Here is a 21,104-nt window from a genome sequence, read left to right on the forward strand (position 1 = left end):
TTTTGAAAAATAAAACCCACAGTTGATTCTGGATTTATGTATTTTTAAAAATCAAGAGGACCATTTAAGGTATCTGGGGAGAGCTAGATGAATGGCTGGGGGGTGCAGATGTGGGATTTATAATGGAAAAGAGCAAGAGACATTCACAGAGAGGTTAAGAGGTCTGTGGGAAGCAGAAGGGAGACTAGGTAAAGAGAGGTATGGCAGGAAAAGGGTAAGAGAAAGGCAGGTAGAAAATGTCTGATAATTATTAGCGATGGTTACGGAGAAACCAGAATCAGATTTCTGGCGAATTCCACAGACCAGGGAATGAGCAGGGAATTCAGACAACTTCCAGAAATAATAATAACAATGATAATGACAAAACCATATACAAATGAATTAATCTAGGACTGAATTAATGCAGGACAGGCCTCAGTTTCCTGGGCAAGGACACTGTTTCACACCTATTATGCCACATAAGTTTTTGATTTGTAATTACTACCAAACTTCCTGTGTTCACTGATGAACCATTCATTTGTACGACAAAGAACAATTATCAATGGCTACATTTATCACTATCAAAGTCAATGAGGATAAGGTAGGGGTGTATGGAGGATGCTGAGGACAGAAAAGTGAGAATAGGATAAGGATGCCTATCTTCTGATTCCCCATTATGCTGGCTTCCTCACCAGGGTGGGAAGACATAAGATTATGTGCCAGGGATTATCTGGAAGGGTAGAAGATAAAGTAGAGACAGCTAATGTTTCTTATTATACTTTGATATACCCCACTGCCAACCTAATCTGAACAACTCTTTGTTCCCCGGATGTGTTTCCTATCTCTAACTGTTCTCACTATTCCCTTCATTTGGAAGGCCCTTCCTCCAATTCTCCACTGTTCACATCTTGCCCATCCTTCAAGGCCCAGCTCAGCCACCAACTCCATGAAGTCATGTCTAAATACCCCTACAGGATGAATTGAACCTCCTTCCTCTGAACTCCCACAGCACTTTTACCAGTGATACTATCCCATATCCACCATGTCCCAGAGTTCTTTGTGTACAGGGTGTGTCCCCTGTAGATATGTATTTGCCTGCACAGAGCAACTAATCAGTGAATGTCTGCTGAACAAATGACAGGCAGACCTGGGCAAATGCAACATTGTATCACATGGGAGTGCTTAACTTCTGAAAGATTCTATTTACTCAAGTGGGGCGTGCTCTTCCTCTAACACATCTAGCACTAGTATCTGCTTTGTAAATCTACAATTAGGACATGGGAATGAATGGCCTGAAAATTCCAGAGGAAAGCACCTATCAGAATCCTGCTGGACACTTTCCTTTGGACGGTTCACTAACAGCCTAAATTAAAATGCCAGGGTCTTGGTAATATTTGTAACAGCTAAATCATATTCTGTAAACTATGTTTTGCTCTTTGCACTGCTTGTGTAACCATCAATATTATACTTACTTTCATTTCTGCTAATGCAACTGAAAAGAGCATTCTGTAAATTAAAAACAAACACAAATTAACAATCATACTGGATTTCTAATTTTATTCCACTTAATGGTTATATGGAAATCAGTATATCAAACCATTTAATTATTTTCTAAATCCAAGACTGGAGACAAAGAAGTTACGAGATGGCATCCTGGGGAAAAGGGAAATCATCTTCTAATGCATATTGGAGATCAAGATTGTCACCAGAGCCATAAACTGACCATTCTATGGCAAACCAAGTTTATGTAAAGCTGTACCAATGTGTGTATGTAGAGGAACCTACAATATATTCATCTCAATGATTTCTTGCAGGTATATAAAAAAGCTTCTAGAAAATGATATAATAAAGGACCTTTAGGGAAATATATATTCCATATAACCACGGCATTTTAGAGTTGCAAGGACCTTAGGGGTCATCTCTAATTACTCTCAAATGTGGTGGTACACTAGAATCACCTGGTTTCCTAGGCTTTACCCTAGACTACAGAATCTAAGAGTGAAGCACAAAAATCTAAATTTTAAACAAGGCTTCAAAGATGATTCTTACATAGCCATACTGGGGACAGACTTGGGGAATCCCTCTACCATTTTACAGATGAAGGACCAGTTTTCTCAGTAGGGGAGAAACTGCCTAAGGTCACAGAGCAAGTCAAAAGCAGAGCCTGAGACTCAAATTAGTGTTTATAGAGCTCTAAGAATACTGTTTAGATAATATCACACTGTGTTAAAGTCACTAAGGAAAATAAGAAGTAAAAGAAGACAAAAACAAAAAATTCCTACACAAAATCTTTTGGACATCCAGGGCTTATCGGCTATGATTAATATCACTCACAATTGGAAGAGAATGAATTCTTAAAATAAATGATATGGACATATAATAAAAGGTAAATGGAAATCAAGTGCAACCTTATTGTTGAATAGAGATGATTTTGGCTTTTAAGTTTAGCTAAATCACCAGCTGGCTATGTGATCTGGACTTGTTAAAGGACCAGCTTTACTGTTATTTAAAGCCTAGCTTCAAAAACTCCATCCAAGTGAGTGTGTGAAGCTGTACTGCATTCATGTTTTCCCAATAAATAATATTCTACTGTAGGATAAACTACATAATTTACCATTAAATTTTAAAGTAAAACAAAACAAATACCAAGGTCTTATAGATGAAGGCTAATTAATTTATCCAGTATAAATTATTTGTTAGAGATCTCATCAAGCAGTATAAGAGTAATGAAAAGTAAATATTCTTGGTGTTTTAAAATAATATTTTTATATCTCTCTTCATCCATGATTCTTTGTTTTAGTTTGACTTTTCAGTTACCCATTATAGATAGCCCCCTATTGGGTTCACTGGTTTCAGGAACACTTTCCATAAAATGATCAAAATCAATGTTAAAAAGCAATCTGTTACCAGCTTTCCAGCCCCCTTTGATTGGGTGAATACAATTTTCATTGTTCTTCTCTTTCTAATAGGCTCTTGTTCCTTTTGGTTTTGGGCTTTTTTGACCTTGTACCTGAAGAAATAAACGTGTTATTATCTTGGTGGTCATCCTGGGTTGGATAGCCTGATTTCCATTTTTGACGTTCTCCTAGTTATTCTTAAAGTCTTTAGAGCAGTGTTCTCAACCAGGGTTGACTTTGCCTCCTAGGGGATACTTGGAAACACCTTTGGTTGTCACAGCTAGGGGGAAGGTACTAGCATGCATGGGTAGAGGAGTCCAGAGATGTTGCCAAACACCCTATAATGCACAGAACAGCTCCCCACAACAAAGGATTATCCAGCCCCAAATGTCAATAGTACTAAAGTTGACAAACCCTGCTCTAGAGACTTACAAATTTGTTCAAGCTGGATTAAAAAAAAAATTGACCTTACAAATAAAAGAAATATCACTCTGGGTCAGCCTATGGGATCACTTAGCTTCAGAGAGATGTACTAAAGGACACAAAACCTGAAAAATGTCCGAGATCATCTAATCTAACTCCTTATTTGACAGAAGTCAGAGACAGGCCTAGAAAGGAGAAATACTTATAGACCCTAGCTTTTACCCACACCAAGATGGTAAAGTTTGGTAGAAAGAAACAATACAGCCTACAAGCCTAAAATATTTGTTGTATGATCCTTTACAGAAAAAGTTTGTTGACTCCTGATTTAGAAGGGCACAGCTGTCTCCCTTGATGTCATAGCCAGAGTTCAGAGATGTTCCCTAATTATCTTTCATTTCTCTTAAATTTTATTGATAAACCCTTCACAAATAGATTTACTCTAACTTGCTAAACCACAAACTTTTATATATCCACATGACAGCATCTCTACTGGTAATACTTTTTTTATATCTCTATATTTATCTTTACCAATTATAATGTTTAAAAGAGTGGTCCTTCATTCAAGTATACCAGTATTTGATGAATTCATCAGTTTTCTGTTGCTTACTTTATACTTACTCATCATGATTACACAGACTCTACTCATATCACCTTTTTTTGATAAAAGATTTCTAACTTTAAGTAACTATACCTAAGGTATAAACTACAGGTACCTCTACCTTTCACTGTTTAAACTACTGCTGATTAGTTTGACAGGGCTTAAGATATACACTTAATGAGTTACAGCATTAACTTATAGTTTCCTCATTTCTTAAGATAGCCAATTTTGAGTTCATAGTCAATTAAGTCTTTCAAATGTCTGATCGCCATCTGGTGGCAAAAGCAGGAAGTAACTGAGGGTTTATATTTGTATGTAATAAATATATTATTCTATAGTCTCTTTTGACCTTCTGCCACCAATACTATACCCAATGTGCCTTCTTATAACAGTTCCTTCACCCCACTCATTTTATTCTAGACTAGATCAAAGTTACAGTGTTACTGAGGTAAAGATCTACCATAACCTGAGAGACATGAAGAATACATCAGTATACTGGGAGTTGACAGTGTTCCAAGAGATTTTCAAATTCAAAAACTTTCACTATACAGCTGGACAACATTATTGTGCTAACAGATACAATACAGTAAGTCTTCACTTAACATCATCGATAGGTTCTGTGGCTTTCACAAAAGGATATACAGTGATATTTTACCACAGGCTAATTGATATAAACAAGAGTTAAGTTCCTACAGCATTTCTCATCAACATTATTACAAAACAATGTTGAACAAAATTATGTTATTCAAGGATGTACTATACTCATCCAAAGAATGTCTAATTTATAGACATTTATACAAGGTTTCCACATAAAAGTGCTATTTACTAAGAAAATGCAATTCAGCTGTCCAGAGTGAAAAAAAATCTGTTAAAAAACTCTATCTATAAAAATACTAACTGTAGCACCTTTTTACAGGCAAAAACTTTTTGTTTATCCTTTAAGTCTTACCTGCCCTGTGAAGATTTCCCCATTACCCTGAACAGAGATTTTTCCCTCCAGGCGCCAATATATCTTGTATAGACTTCTAGCAATGTACCTGTCACTGTACTGTAATGAACTATTTGAAGTTTTCTCTTCTCATGAACTAGACTATGAGCTTTTTGTAGATAGTAGCTAAATCCTTTCCTCTTTGTACCTTGAGAATAGCGTCTGATACAAATTCAGTCTATCAGTTTGGTGTGTATAAGTTCAGTGATTGTTGAGTAAATAAATGAATGACAGATGCAGACAACTGAGGCATAGACTCTGCCCCCAGGCACTGAAAGCGTAATATTAAAAAGTGACACGTGGCCTGGCCAGTGTGGTTGAGCTTTGACCCATGTACTAAGAGGTCGCTGGTTCGATTCCTGGTCAGGGTACATGCCCAGGTTGTAGGTCCGATCCCCAATTGGGGGCATGCAGGAGGTGACCAATCAATGTTCTCTCTCATCTATGTTTCTATCTCTCTCCCTCTCTCTTCTTCTCTCTCTAAAAATCAATAAAGAAAAATATGACAAATGCTATAAAAAAGCATGTAAAGGGTTTAGTTGTAGCAATCAATATTATGTGTGTGGAGGCAAGAGAACTGGGCAGGAAAGGTTTTAAATAGAAACCACTTAAGTAAAAATTTGAAGCAAAGGTTGCCAGTTGGATAGGGGTAGTGGTGTGCTGGGATCAGCTTTCAAGAGGGTTGGGGGAGAGTCCAGATTTGCAGTATTTGCTGATGTCTATGGCATTGATATCCCCATCATAGCTGTTTTCAAGTTAAAAACTGGTTTGCAAAATTCCTGCATATTTAACAATCAGTTCTCCCTAACTAGTAGGATGCCAGCTCCATCATATCACAAATGGGCTGTGATAGGATGGTTTCAGAAAGAGGGACTTTCATGTAGAATAAATAGGTTGTACAACTACAATTAACAAAACTCCATAATGGCTCACCTATAGGATAATGTTCATGTTCCTCAGTCTGGTTTACCAAGCTCTTCTCTATCTACTCTGACTCTTCTCTCCCTTATGTAACATAATTTCTGAGATTGACCATTTATTTTATTTAAGGGAGTGACATGACCATATTCGGTCTTTCAAGAGACCACACTAAGAGCAGTGGAAAGAGTAGATAAAAGGAGAAATTAGAGAAGGAAAGCTAGTTGGGTAGCTGTTGCAGTAGTCCAGAAAAGTGGTTTAAAGGCCTAAGCTAAGACAGTAATTGAGGATCTAGAAAATGAGACTGATTTAAGATATATCTTGAAGGCAAATTTTTAGGGCTTGATAGCCAGTTATTTATGAGAGATGGTGAGAAAGAGGAAAAAGTAGATAGTACCTCTTAGGTTTTTAGTTTTTGTGTCTGGGAGGACTGTACTGGAACAACCAAGCAAGACATGTAAAAAAATAAGGTTTGTGTGTGTGTGTGTGTGTGTGTGTGTGTGTGTGGTGTTATATAGTAGATGGGGAGAGGGAAGTGAAAAGTAGAGAAAGAAGGTAGGGAGGGTAACAATCAGTTTGATTGATTTGAAATGCCAGCTGAACGTCAAAAGTACACACACCTAGGAGTGATTCAGGAGTACATAAAAGAAGCTCACCAAGAAGATTCTGGACTTGTCATTATATAGGGGCAATAAAGTTATGAGGGAGTAGATGAGATTGTCTAAGGGGAAAAACCTGGCCATTTAGATAAAACCAGGTCATAACCTAATACAATTGATTAGATATTCCTTTTGGGATTATCTCATTCAGGTGACTTCTCAGAAGAATGGACTAGAGAGAAAATATACTAGCACTGGGAGACTCAATAGGAGTTATTCTCTTCCCCAAACTATAATACAAAATATGACAAAACAAAACAATATATAAATGGAACGTAATCAAGGTTTTATACTTTCTTAAGCCAGTACTGCAGGACCTAATAGGTTTCGCTCTTTTTGGAGCTCATCAGCTGCAGGTAACGGCTCAAATCTGTTCTGATATAGTATACTTATACAGCATTTTGCCACTTACCAAGCCTCCTACTCAGTTTTCTATTTACTATATTGTGACAATTTTCAGAGTTTCCTTAGCATTAACTAAAAGAATCTTTACATTTAGGTCCTTGAAGCCTTTTCTGGGGCAAAGTACCACATTATTTTTTTTCTAAATCCGCCCACAGCTGACTATACCCTCTATTCTTAGAACCACTGCAACAGAGATCCAACCACACTGAGGTGTAAGAGGCCTCTTGCTATCCAGAAAATCCTGCTGCTGCTGACATCCCTGTAATCCTATTTCTAAATGGAGTTATTTTTTCATCCCTTTTCTTTATGCTTCTTGTAGTAAATCTAGAATCAAGGTTAATGTGAGAGAAAATGAAACAGAATAAAATTAATACACAGATATCTTCAAAGCAGAACATTTAATTTGACATTTCTTGAGCATGCACTGTACAGCCCGTGTAGACATATATAAATATGCACTAAACACTGGCATCCGGGGGTAGGTCAAAGTGTATGGCAGGCTACCATATGTGTTACTGGGGAGGGTGGGGGGGGAGAGGAGGACTATATGTACATATTTATTTTTATATGCATAAAGTATCTCTGGTAACTTAAGGAATTGAGTGGTTACAGTACAAGAAATGAAAAAGAGACTTTTATTATAGGATATTTAGAATTCTGAACCATGTGAATAATAAAAAAATAAAATTTAACACATACCCTCACCCTTCTCTTACACATTCAGCTGCATGTTGATAGGACAATGCTGACAGATCTGAGCCTAAAACTCACAAGGCCAACCATCTTTGTTATTGCGCTTCTTAGAGCCTCTTTTTTAACATCCTGAGAGTCTTAATTTTATCTTAGTATCTCAGAGAACCATAGCTCCAGGACAGAACATTATTTTAGTTTTGTTTAGCAATTGTTTAGTTTATAATGTAAATGTCTAAAGATTCAAAATAATTTAGTCCTCACAAAAATATCTCCTACTGACTTTCCTTCACAGTTTCTCATCTTCCTTAATAAAATAACATCAAATAACTGGACTGAAGAAAGCTAGTAAAAAAAAAAAAAGGAGAGAAATGAAAATGACATTTCTGGAAAGAATATAAAGGAAAGCATAAAGAAGAATCTGTGAAAGAAGGAAGAAACAAGTAAAAATGTAAGTCTGATGATAAATTCATAGCATTATATTTCAGTGGGTCATGCAGCAAATCGAAAGGTATTTATATTCATGGCCATCATGTTAACAGAATGGCAGGTAAGGTCTGTCATAAAGGTACAAAATGGGTTTATCCACCTGAAACTAAAATTTGTCTCGTCAGCCATTGCTAGGTCCCTGGAATTCACCATCCTCAGATCATCTTGATGTTTATGATGATGTTCAAGGAAGAAAATAACTATTTGCAGACACTTAAAAATAAAATTACACTACATGTATCACACCTCATGGAAAACATGAGTTCATTTTTACTTTAGTTCTAATCAGCCAATGTGCACTAGTGTGGCTATACTGATGGTTTACAGCCTAAATGAGTTCTGATTGTTGGGCCTATGACATTCCAGTTATTAATATTTTAAGTATCATCCCTGGTTCTGGTGTCACACATTCATGAACCCAGGTGGCCTGACCAATACTTCTAGGTAAGCCAAGGACCAAGCCTATGAAAATGTATGGAAAACCTTAAAATGAGCATTATCATGGCACTTAAACATGTCCATGTCAGAGTTATCAAGCCACTGGTTGATTTTGGTGGCTCCAACCAAACAGGTGTGATTCTGAAAGAAGTACTCTTAAGTACTGAAGGAAGTACTCTTTCATAAGTCAGAATAAGAAAACTGTAGAGTTGGGAGATCATTAGTCAAATTTCCTGTGCACTGCAGAAATCCCCTCCATAATAGGCGAATCTGGTAAGCCTTTGCTTGAACATTTCCAGTAACAGGGAGTTCACTTTTTCTTGGACTATCTCATTTTATTTTGAATACAGATTTGTATTTGGCTCCTTCTCTTCTAGTTCCCTAAAGAAGCAATGTTCAAAGCCTAGCTCTCTACCTTTTTCTAAGTTTTTTTCTTTCACAGAATTTTCTTTCACTCTCAAAGTTCAAAGTTTACTTCACAGTTGACTTTGGGCATGATATCTCTCCTCTTATAGTGCTGTATTCCTAACTACCTCTGAGATATAGGTCTTTTTACAAAGACCTAACACTCAACGTACTTCAATTTCTTTAAACAACCTTCTCAATGTATATGTTATTGTCATTGTGTATTTTCTCTATTTTAAAAACCTCAAAACTACATTATTGTTTTAAACAATCTATGTTGTGACTTACCCACTTTGTACTGTCATCATTCTCTTTTTCTTTTGCATTTCCAATAATCATAACTATTTTAGAACTTCTTTTAGAGAAGGACTTCTTTCTATAAAAGGCCCAGTAATGGCAATTCTCTGTTTTTATTGTCTGAAAATATCTTAATTATGCCCTCTTTTTTGAAATTTTCTTTTTGCTGGACATGGAATTCTAGATTAATAGTTATTTTCTTTCAGAATAGTTTAGGTGTCATTCTCCTGTCTCTGGCTTCCTCTGTTGCTATTGAGAAATCAGCTATTGGTCTCATTTAAAAGTGATGTCCTCTTTTCTGACTGCTTTTAAGATCTCTGGCTATGAAATGTGTCTATAATATATAAATTTTAAAAATCCTGCTAGAGGATTTGGTGGGCTTCTTTAAACACTGAATTTGTTCCATATTTCTTTCTTCTTCCTCTAATATTCCAATTAGAAGACTTTCTCTATCTTCCATTTCCTTAAATTCTTAGCCTGTCCCTATATGCTGCTATTCCATATAATTTCTTCAGTTCTATCTCCCAATCGCTAATAATTGTTTTCTATATTTTCCTGAATATCATCTCCTATATTCAATCTATCATAACAAATTCTGTGAATGGATTCTGCCTTCAAATCTCTGATTTATTCCTGAATACTCAACTCTACTGTTATCACCCTAGTTTGGGCCTTACCTGTTTTTAGTTAAGGGCTGGGGAGATCTAAAATTCAGCCTGCTCACAACTTACACTGCTTTCTAAAATATTGGACTTGTTTTTGTTATGTTGGTCTCCTATTACAGAATCTTCATCATCTCTCTCTACTTAAAAAGGAATTGAGCCCCAAAATATCATCTTTCTAGGATCTGGTCCAACTTTGCCTATATAAGCAGATTCTCAGCCCCAAATAGGTCCATCTTCTTTTTGTCCCCCACCCCCACCCCACCCAAGCCGTGTATATTTTTGCTTACATGATATTGATCCAAATTATACCGATCTGTTCAGGCTGCTCTTTTGCAAAATTTTCCCTGATAATTCCCAACATGCTTACTTTACTTTCTGATTTTCCTGTACCCTGTGTGAATAGTATATATTTTAATTATCTTGACTCAATAGACACTTTAATATGTAAAGCTAAGCTTCAGAATTCTAACCTATGTCTGACTTCAAAGTTTGTGCCTCTCCGTAGTCAATAAATATTTATTGATTTGCACAAGAAACCAGATGCTGTAAAAACAGACATAATAATATCTTACATTTAACTGATTTATCTTAGCTTCACTGGGAAAGAAAACAAAAATATTAAATGGCATTAACATTTTTAATCTTTATTCACGTAAGTAAATTTCTTAGGAAATCCCCACAAAAGGAATTCCGCATCAGCTTACCAGTTAAAGTAAACATTAGCTCCTTTGAATATAATTATTCACTCTCTGAATCTCTAATCAAACTACACAAAATCATCCTTTAGGGTAAATACTAATCCCTATAATAGTAAGCCTAAAGGAATAGTTTACACATCTAGAAGTTCACCCCAGGGACCACTCTAGTATTAAACAAAATATTCTAATAGCCTAGTTTTATAAATCATTCTAATGTTGATAAATAACCAACCCAGTTAAAATAGGTTGCACAATACCGAATTTACCTAATTCACTTTACAATACCCATTACCTCTAGACTAAATTTCAACAATCATCAGAATGACTGTTATTTGGGATTTATAATGCAGAACCCTCTTTCTGTATTAAAGTGCTCTTGTCTCTCTTTTTATTTCTAAATAACATATAAGAAGTCAAACTGAGTCTTGAATCATCTTGAGTAATTTGTAGTTTCAACTTTTTATGTATATAAAATAACCCTCTTTGCATTTTTTTTGAAAATAGGTTCTAATTCTAAGCCAAGTAAGAGAGGATAGACTGAAAAAGTAAACTACTCTTAGTATTTCTCTCATAGGACAGTATTTATCTCTCTTACCTTTCCTGTCCCGTCCTTCATCAAACATACTGGCAGACTTCCTAGGGCAATGCAGAAATCCAGACAAGAGAAGGAAGCACACTAAAGTAATGGAGGACAGGCTACAGAAGATGGACAGTGTCAGACATCATGTGGGAGAAAAGAAGGAATTATCATAGTTAGCCACTTTGTTCAAGAAAAACTAAAACTAGTTATTTCAAAGGTAGAGAAATAAGAAAAAAAAAGATCTTTTACTTTTTCAATAAGAACAGAGGAGAGGTGTAGTTAATTTGGAAGTTTGTCTTCAGAGGACAGATATAAGTTAGCAAACAGTACAAAGAGATGTAAGATAAATAAGATTCTCCAATTTAAAAATATTATATATAATTATAATATATATAATTATAATTATATATAATTATAAGCTTTGAGAAAAGAAAAATTGTATCAGGGCTATAATCTAGAAGCAGTTAAGATTAAGTTGTTCTAGCTTTCTTGTCCAAGAGAACACAGACTATTAAAAGCAACAGGGCTCCAGCCGGGTGGCTCAGTTGGTTGGAGTGCTCTCCCATACACCAAAAGGTTGTGGGTTTGATTCCCAGTCAGGGCACATACGTAGGTTATGGGTTCAATCCCTGGTGGGGGCATGTATAGGAGGCAACCAACTGAAGTCTCTCTCTCACTCTCCCCCTCCTTCCCACCCTCCTTTTCTCTCTCTAAAATCAATGAACATATCCTTGGGTGAAGATTAAAAAAAAAAAAAAAAGCAATAGGAATTCCATTGTTTATATATACAAATGATGAAGTATATACACTTAGGCATCCTTAATTACATGGTCTTATACTACGAAAAACAATAATACCATCACATTTAACCATGGAGTTCTAGAAACAGAACAAAGTAGTCCCAGTGAGAAATCTTTTCACATCAGGAACAATCTTTTGTACATATTTGCATGATATGAAACACCTGACCTACCCCTGACCTAACAGCCTCTCCATCCAGACACCACAGTGCTGGAAGTACCACCATGGGGAGATAGAGTCCTTCAGATTTAATACAGCCTTTGTAGTTAGTACTTTCCCCCTCCAAATGCAAGATTCTAGGAAATTTTGAAGCTATTCACACTAGTGATATGATTTTGTTTCTTTGATTAGAGGTGATTTATAAAAATGGATACCTAGATGGGTAAAGCATAGGAAAAAGGGGAAAAAGAATATGGAACCTAAGAAAAACTATTTTACAACTTTGGATACAACTAGTTTCTTTGTTAAGAAAACATTATAGGTTAAATCCTCTGTATGTGTGATTTAGGCATTTATTTAAATTAATGCTTAATTTCAACAAAAGTCAATTAAAGTCATAACATTTCTAAACAAGTAGATGATTGTTTGTCAAGGCTATAGTTTCTGTAAAGTAAAAATCAATTTATGTAAGAATGAATTCATTTTAAAATTTAAGTGATACTATCCATTTTGATAACATCTGAAGAGTCTATCCAAATTTGTTAAATAAAATACATACCTCATATTCTTTTCTGCAAACTTTGGAAATATCATTTTTTGAAGATGCCTAAATTAGACAACAAATTTCTCTATTAATTGTATTACGCATACTATTCAGCACAGAATAAAAAAGAACAGAAAAATCTTATGCTCAAATATTTGAAAGTTCCTTATATACAACAAACACATTGCATACAATTTCTTTAAAACAACATCAGCCCCAGAACTGGATATGCTAGAACTCCAATCTAACTTTGTACGGCTTTAATCTCACATAATAACACAGTCCTTTTGTTATTTCAGAAACTAGATAACTTTGAAGGAAATGTAAATCAGAAGACTTTTTTTTAAGCTGAATTCCATTCTGCAGCAAATTTTCCTGTGAAGCTCTGCCAGGGTATTTATATTTTGCTTTTTATTTAACTTTTCATATTATAAGTCCTCATACTGACTTTTCCTCAGAAAAAGATCCATATGTAACAGAAGGGGCAACTAAAGAGGGAAAGGCTATGCCTGGCAATTAACAAAAGTTATTTTTATGTAATTCTCTTAATAAGTTAATGGAGATATTTCTCCTTTACAGACAAAGAATCTGATGCTCAGAGACATAGCAAGTTTTGGACACATTTAAGTATGTACTTTCTGTATAAAACAAGCCAAAACAAATCTGCTGAGGGATGGTTATTCTTCCACATGTATCAGTCTCTATTTGGAGATGTAGTTATAGAGTCATGGGCTCTGGTCCCTTGTTCTATTTCCTCCTGTTCTATCACCTAATGAGGCTGGGGAAAGCAGAAGCAGAAGAGCAGGCAACTATTTCATGTCCCCCAGATCTATTACAGTTCCAATCCTCTGCAACTCAGCTTAATCTTAATGCCTTAGAGGACAGCAGCAGATAGCTAGGCTGTATACTACCCAAAGAGTGTTGCAGTGGTATGTATGAAAGAAATGGTGACACTGTATCACATACCCCTGTCCAGAGGACAGTCACTAGAAGAAGAAATGAGAGAAGGCTTTCCAGCTGTGGTTTCAGGTCCACTTAAACTTCCCAGTTAAAGTTTACTCCTACCACTTAGAGTATGAGGAACCAGACCAGTTTTCTGACAAGACTGTGAGGAACCACCATGAAAATACACATAATGAGAAATAACCTAGGAGCCTAACCTGAACTGAACTAGAGATATAACAAATAAAAAAGAAGTCATATTCACTGTAGGAGTCATGCTCACCTTAGGAGTAAAGAAGGGATATAAGAACATGCTCAGGGTAAACCCAGAATGAAAGACAGAAGGAAAGATGAAAGCAAAATAGGCTGACTGTATCAATTGCTCTCATCCACCCCAAATTCATATGACCATTTGGAGTCATTCAGCACTGACTAAGCATGATCATAGGCAAAGTACAAAAGGCCTCAATTCCTATAATATTCTTTTTTTTCCTTTAATAATTTTTTTTTTCAATTACAGTTGATATACAACATTATATCAGTTTCAGGTATAATACAACATAGTGATTATACATTTATATAACTTACGAATATTCTTTCTTTGTGTGGCAGAGAGAAGTTGAGAAAGAATAAGAGAGGGCTAAGGGTCTTACATGCAGCAGACATAACTGAAAAAGTAGCAAGTCTAAAAGGAAGTGTTCTATGCAAGAAATACTAAATTTGCAGCTTTTATGGGTCACCTCTCCAAAGGTACAAGGTGGGCAAGGTTCAAAACATATACACAGCTACAACCCAAACTGCACTCCATGCTTTTTAAGAGCCTGATTGTCCAGTATTACCTGCTTGCATGCCTGTCGACACTCCAAGGTAATAGCCAGTTCACAGCAGCCTAAGCCAACCCAGCCATCAGATTTCTTAAACACACCTTAAAAACAAAATGTTCAAATGTTTTGGTCACAAGCAGTGACAAACATAACAGCATGTCAAATTAGTTCATGGATACCACTAAAAATCAAAGTGGGTGTCTACAGAAAAACTAGCTTAGACACAAGAGCTTCAAAATTATTAAGCCCCTCCCCCTAACCTTATTCCTAATGCTATCAGTCTTCTGAGGGTCCCTCACAGCATAATGATCAGGTCATTTGTTTTTTCTCTCATCTCCCTGCCCACCCTAAATCCTTTAGTCATTTTCACTCTTGGGTTGGTAGCATCTTTAGAGGACATACAGGTTCAGGAAAGCAAGGAGAGGCCTTCCTTACCTTTAGACTGTGAAGAGAGGCAAAGATTCCAATTTAAGTTAACAAACAAACAAAAAAGGGCACAAGTAGTATTGAATTCAAACATATTAAATACCTACGGTAGTGTGAAACTCATGATGCCATTTAAAAACGAATACTTAGTAAACAGCCAGGATCATCTCCTGTGAGCCGGCACTAGCTTTGATGGGTTCACTTCATCATGGGGCACAATGACTCTGCTGGTTCAATTTATGTAAAGCAGCTATTTCTCCATCCAAATCACTGTGATACCAAGAGGTATTAGTATCACCTTTTAATAAAATTATAAAAAGCGTTTTAATGTATTTTTAGATCCCTTTTTGCAATCAAATGCCAATGAATAAAATTAGGAGATACAAGCAATAATTATAAAAAGAATAAAAATATTTATGCTTCTAGGGATGCTGTAAATTCCTTATTTCTTTTTAAAAATGTTTTATGCTGCGTCCACACAATACATGGGTCTTCAAACCCACTTATACATTAAATTAGATTATTATTTACACTTGACAAAAATGTCAGGAATTCAAGGCAATGGGTAACATAGTCTCCAAATAAAACTAGGACTTAATACAATAAATAGAAGCATTCTGCTAAAAAACAAAACAAACAAACAAAAGCAAACAAGTGGCCCACAGATAGACAAAGCTCTAAAAATACATGGTGGGGCAAAAGTAGGTTTATAGTAGTGAGTACACAACCTACAGAGTTTATTGTTATATTATTATTTATTAATGATTGTATTATTTTCCATACAAACAACTGTAAACCTACTTTTGCCCAACCCTATATAAACCACCCCAATTGTTACATTTGGCTAAAAATACTGAATATCATAAGCCTCTGTATCCCTACATGTTTTAAGAGTAAAAAGGGCAACAGACTCACCTCTAGCCCCATTGCCTAGTACAGTTTCCTTTAAATCTTTGCTGTTTGCTATTCAGAATATCACTCATATTTTAGATATAATTTTGAATGAAATCAATGTAGGTCATAAACTCTAAATTTTTATAAATAATGCCATATATTGATGTTTCCACATACCCAGTGGTCTCTTAGAAAATATTAAATTGTTTGCCCTGGCCGGTTTGGCTCAGTGGTTGGAGCGCCGGCCTGGACCAGAGAGTTCTGGGTTCGGTTCCCACTAGGGGCACGTGCCAAAAAAAAAAGAAAATATTAAATTGTTTGATAAGCATTTACATTTGCTGAGTCTCTACTATGTACAAGACACTCTATTAGATAGTCTATGGATTATGAAATAGATAAAATATATGATTTATCCCATTATAGAGATTACAGTTCGGTAAAAATGTGTATGTATATGTATGTGTATATAATTTTATATATATTAAATTCCAGAACATTAGATAGAAGAATTAGAAAAACAGGTAAGAATGTGGGCAATTCAGGAAGACAAATGTTTGAAATGCAAACTTCACACTGTGTAACAGCCTTTAAAGTTCAGAGATGCATATGATATGCTTCTGTTTTTCAAGGCACTGGCTTTAACTAGGACTGGAAAGTAAGCTTTAATCCTAGGAGACCATGAATGCCAGGCCAGGAAGTTTGGCTTTTATTCCAATGGAAATGAACAAACCTTGAGGGATTTTTTTTAAAGGCTCAGGAAGATAGCTGTGATGTGTTAAAATACCAGTTACAAGTTTATTACAATATTCTATCCCAATAATGTAGTAAGAAAGGCTTGAACTAGGAATAGTGAAGACAGATGCAAGATTTTACAAGTACAAAGTTATGGAGCTAAAAAGAAAAAGCAGTCAAAGATAACCTGGTTTCCAGTAGTGTCATTTACAAGAGGCAATTATAAGATGAGTTTGGTTTTGGATTTGCACTTCAGATAACACCTGGATGCAGAGATCCAGGTAGAGATGTCTAGAAGTCACAAACAGTGATTTGAATTTAAAAGTTACCTTCCCAGAGCTGATTAGTTAGCGGGGTGAGTGTGGAGAAAGAACGGAATAACCAGTCCTTGGGCAGTGTTGGATGGCGGGAAACGGGAGTTGGTGTTAAGAGGAGAAAAGTAGACTGGCTGGTATGGCCCAGTAGACTGAGCATCGCCCCAGGGACTGAGAGGTCCTGGTTTGATTCTTGGTCAAGGCACATGCCCAGATTGCGGGCTCAATCCCAATAGGGGGCATGCAGGAGGCAGCCGATTGATGCTTCTCTCTCACATCGATATTTATCTCTCTCTCTCTAAAAAAATCAAAACATTTTTTTTTTTTTAAAGGAGAAAGGTAAAAAAGGGTAAGGTGAAGCCACAAGGAGGGAGCAGTCAATAATATCAAATGTCACCGGGAAGTCAAAGAGAGCAAGTACTGAGAAAAAGCTGTAAGATTTAGGAACTAAGATCCTGGTGATCTTTCAAAAACCAGTTTCAATAGAATGGTAGAAGTAGAGACAAGAGTACAAAGTTAAGTACTGAGTGAATGAGAATAAAGTATACATTTGAAAATTTGAGTGCCTATGGGAAGGAGAGGATAAAAACTCAAGGGTATATACATTATGTTATAGGGCTATGACACAGACTTTACAATCACAGTAAGTTTTTAAAAATAAAGTGCTAAATGTTACACTTCTATTACTTACCTGGCAAAGATGAATTCATACAACTCCAAATTTCAACCTAAAATTGTAATCACCAAAAGGCTTTTATGTAGATAACCAGTTCCTAAATACAACACCTAATTTCTACAGAAATTATGTACAGCTGATTTGATAACAGTCAATGTTCTAGGACTATGAGTATCAACCAGCTAATTAGTGGGGAAAAATAAAACAGATGCAAAATACTGGTTGCTCTTTTCCCATATTCCCATCTAAGAGCACTAAAGATCAGTCTGCTTACTCAGTCTGCTTACTGGAATCACTGTTTCTAAGTACAAAGACAAACGTATACAGTGACTAAAGCAAAATGTATCAGAACTGTGTGATCGCCATCTTTCCCCCATCGCATAATGCAAGCTACCATATCTAAGGAGAGAGTCACTTATGTCAAGCTCAGACATTTTTAGCCTAGTTTACAAGCATCTTAAACACTGAGGATGACCCTAGCATTAGAGACATTTTAAGTTACATGATTCAGTCAGGCAAGCAATATATCTACTGTATACCAGAAAATGGGAAGACAGGAATAATGAAAACTCACACATTTTCCCTTATCACAAATACAACTTTTCAAAATCAAAATAAATATAAAATCTAGTTAATATAATTTTCATAAAATTGTCAAAATATAATAAGCAAAACTCCAAATTCCAAATAAACTATTATAATGAAATTTAAAGACTAAAATAAATTTGTATTTAATATTGTTTTCAACCTATATCATAGAATAAACAATAAAAATAAAAAACATACTCTATCAAACAATTTGTGTAAAGATCTTTTCAAAGTATCTAGATAAATCTAACATTTTACTTTGACCACAAACCCCATTCACATTGAAAATGTTGTTAAATCTAAAGGGAACTCATTAGATGACTTCATTTAAATAAAAGCTTCCATAGTTAAGTTAAACAAGACCTACCATTGTTTCAGGGCAATAATCTGGGGCTCGCTGCAACAGATGTTTTAGTCGGGATTCACTTTTTGAGGAGAATATCTATTTGACGAAAGGAAAAAGTTTTTGTGGCGTTTTTCATAAGAAATGAGAAGAGGTAAAATGTATTACCTTCTAGACTTATCTGATATTTAGAATATCTTTTAACTTCCTTTTATAAATGGAAAACCTTTGGAAGTATCTAAATGAAAATGACATAACATTTCTTAGAAGGTTGGTTAGTTTGGCAAATAACCAAGAAAGTCCAAATATAGCAAGTCTTGACCCTATTTTCTAATGACCCAAAATGGAGAAAATTAGGCTACCAAACTGTAGCCTGGGAGAAAAAAAAAGAAGAAGAAAACAAAAACAAAAACAAAAAAATGTATTATAAACTGTTCTACAAACTGCTTAAAGTCAACTGACCACAATAAAAAACAGACTACATTATACCTTGATATTGGTGAAGAACACATTTGTGAATAGCATTATGGCATAAACTTCTCTGCAAAATGCCATAAAACAGAAACAAAGCCATTTTTATTTTTATTTTATTTTATTTTTTTTTATCCTCAGCCGAGGACATTTTTCCATTTTTTGTTCAGATAGAGTAGGAGGGAGAGAGAGGAGAAGAGAGAGAGAGAGAAACATCGATATGAAAGGGACACATTGAGTGGCTGCCACCGGCTTGACCAACCAGGGCCGGGGACAAACCGCAACCGAGGTACATGCCCTTAGCGGGAACCGAACCCGGGTCTCTCTGGACCGCAGGCTGACGCTCTAACGGCCAAGCCAAACCGGCCAGGGCACAAAGCCATTTTTAAAATATAGATGCTGAGGAGCTGACAGTTCAGTCACAAGGCTACCTTGCTTACTTCCAAACAGAACTTTAGTTAATGAAATTAACAATTTGATGTCTCAATTATAAATCATACCATATATCAGACAGATTTTCATGATTACCTATAAACAGTTAAGACTGTAAAATCTATAAATGCTAAGGACAATGACAAAGGATTAATCTCCAGTTAGTTTGAGTTGCCATTTTCCTCCTGAACTACCAACTATAATTAGTAAGTGAAGAAAGCTAGAATATCACCATTTTATAACCTGTAGTAAATTAATGCATTTAGGCAATTATCAACAATGACTGATAACATTACAAAGAGACAATCAGACACAATACCATTTATGAGGAAGACTTAACCAACAAAATCTAACCTGAATCTGATCAAGCCTCTAGATTTGTTTCATAGGGTAGCTGTTAGCCATGTATGGCTATTTAAAGTTAAGCTGAAATCATTAAAATAAAATAAAAATAAAAATTCAGTTCCTCAATCTCTTTAATCACATTTCAAGTGTTCACATGTGGCTAGAGGCTACTGAACTGGATTACAGATATTTTCTTTTTTTAATCCTCACCCAAGAATATTTTTCCATTTATCTTCAGATAAGAGTGGGAGGGAGGCAGGGAGGCAGGGAGGGGGAGGGAGATAGAAAGAGAAACACTGATGTGAGAGAGACACATCAATTGGTCACCTCCTACATGACCCTGACCAGGGCCAGGGACGAACCGTAACCGAGGTACATGCCCTTGGCCAAAATCAAACCCTCAACTCTTTGGTCCCTGGGCTAATGCTCTAACCACTGACCCAAATTGTCTAGGGCTAGAATATTTTTATTACTGTACACATTTTTATTGAACAGCTCTGCTCTAAATCTACCTACTAATTACTAATAAATATAGAGAAAAGAGGAACACATTAAAAAGACACAATGGGGATGTGGACAACATAATTCAGACTGTGGGAAACTCTAGAGAATAAATGACCAATTTTGTTCATTAAATAAACTGTAATGCCCGGCTGGTGTGGCTCAGTGGTTGAGCGTTGACCCATGCACCAAGAGGTTGCAGGTTTGATTCCTGGTCACGGCACATGCCCAGGTTGTGGGCCAAATCCCCATTGTGGAGCATGCAGGACTGGGCCCATTGATGTTCTCTCTCATTGATGTTTCTCTCTCTCTTCCTCTCCCTTCCTCCCTCTTTAAATCAATAAAGAAAATAAACAAACTAATAAATTGTGAGAAGAAACCCATATACCAAAAGATATTCAAAGATGCATAACAAATTATATTGCATATATTTCACTTGGATCCTGATTCAAACTGTCCCTGGCCCTGACTGGGTTCATGAGGGAGGCAACCACTAGACGTGTCCCTCTCACATCGATGTTTCTCTCTCTCTCTTCTTCTCTCTCCCTCCAACTCTATCTGAACAAAAATGGAAAAATATCCTCAAGTGAGGATTCAAGAAAAAAATAATAATAGCCCTGGTCAGTTTTGCTCAGTGGTTAGAGCGTCAGCCTGCGGTCTGGAGAGGCCTGGATTCGTTTCCCGCTAAGGGCGCGTACCTCAGTTGCAGTTTGTCCCCGGCCGGCCCTGGTTGGGTCATGCAGGTGGCAACCACTCAATGTGTCCCTTTCACGTCGATGTTTCTCTCTCTCTCTCCCACTCTATCTAAACAAAAAATGGAAAAATGTCCTTGAGTGAAGATAAAAATAATAATAATAATAATGATAATAAAAAAATAAAAAACTTATGATATAAGAAACCTGAAAAATAACTATATATTTGAATACCGTATTTGGAAAGAAGTGATAACAGTGTTTTCATTTTTATACCACATTAATGAGTCC

At 36.0% G+C, this 21,104-nt stretch overlaps 1 protein-coding gene across 1 annotated transcript in view; it reads right to left on the reverse strand.

Moving 5' to 3' along the window:
- Positions 1–21,104, reverse strand: part of RECK (reversion inducing cysteine rich protein with kazal motifs) — a 75,536-nt gene that overhangs the window by 35,630 nt on the left and 18,802 nt on the right. Inside the window, exons 3-7 of the mRNA XM_036261847.1 lie at positions 18,397–18,471; positions 17,457–17,493; positions 14,415–14,500; positions 12,649–12,696; positions 1,452–1,485 (exon numbers count right to left, since the gene is read on the reverse strand). Of these exons, the coding sequence (XP_036117740.1) occupies positions 1,452–1,485; positions 12,649–12,696; positions 14,415–14,500; positions 17,457–17,493; positions 18,397–18,471 (280 nt within the window). The remainder of the gene's footprint in view (positions 1–1,451; positions 1,486–12,648; positions 12,697–14,414; positions 14,501–17,456; positions 17,494–18,396; positions 18,472–21,104) is intronic.

The sequence above is a fragment of the Molossus molossus genome, unplaced genomic scaffold, assembly GCF_014108415.1.
Source record: "Molossus molossus isolate mMolMol1 unplaced genomic scaffold, mMolMol1.p scaffold_m16_p_14, whole genome shotgun sequence".
Taxonomy (NCBI): Eukaryota; Metazoa; Chordata; class Mammalia; order Chiroptera; family Molossidae; genus Molossus; species Molossus molossus.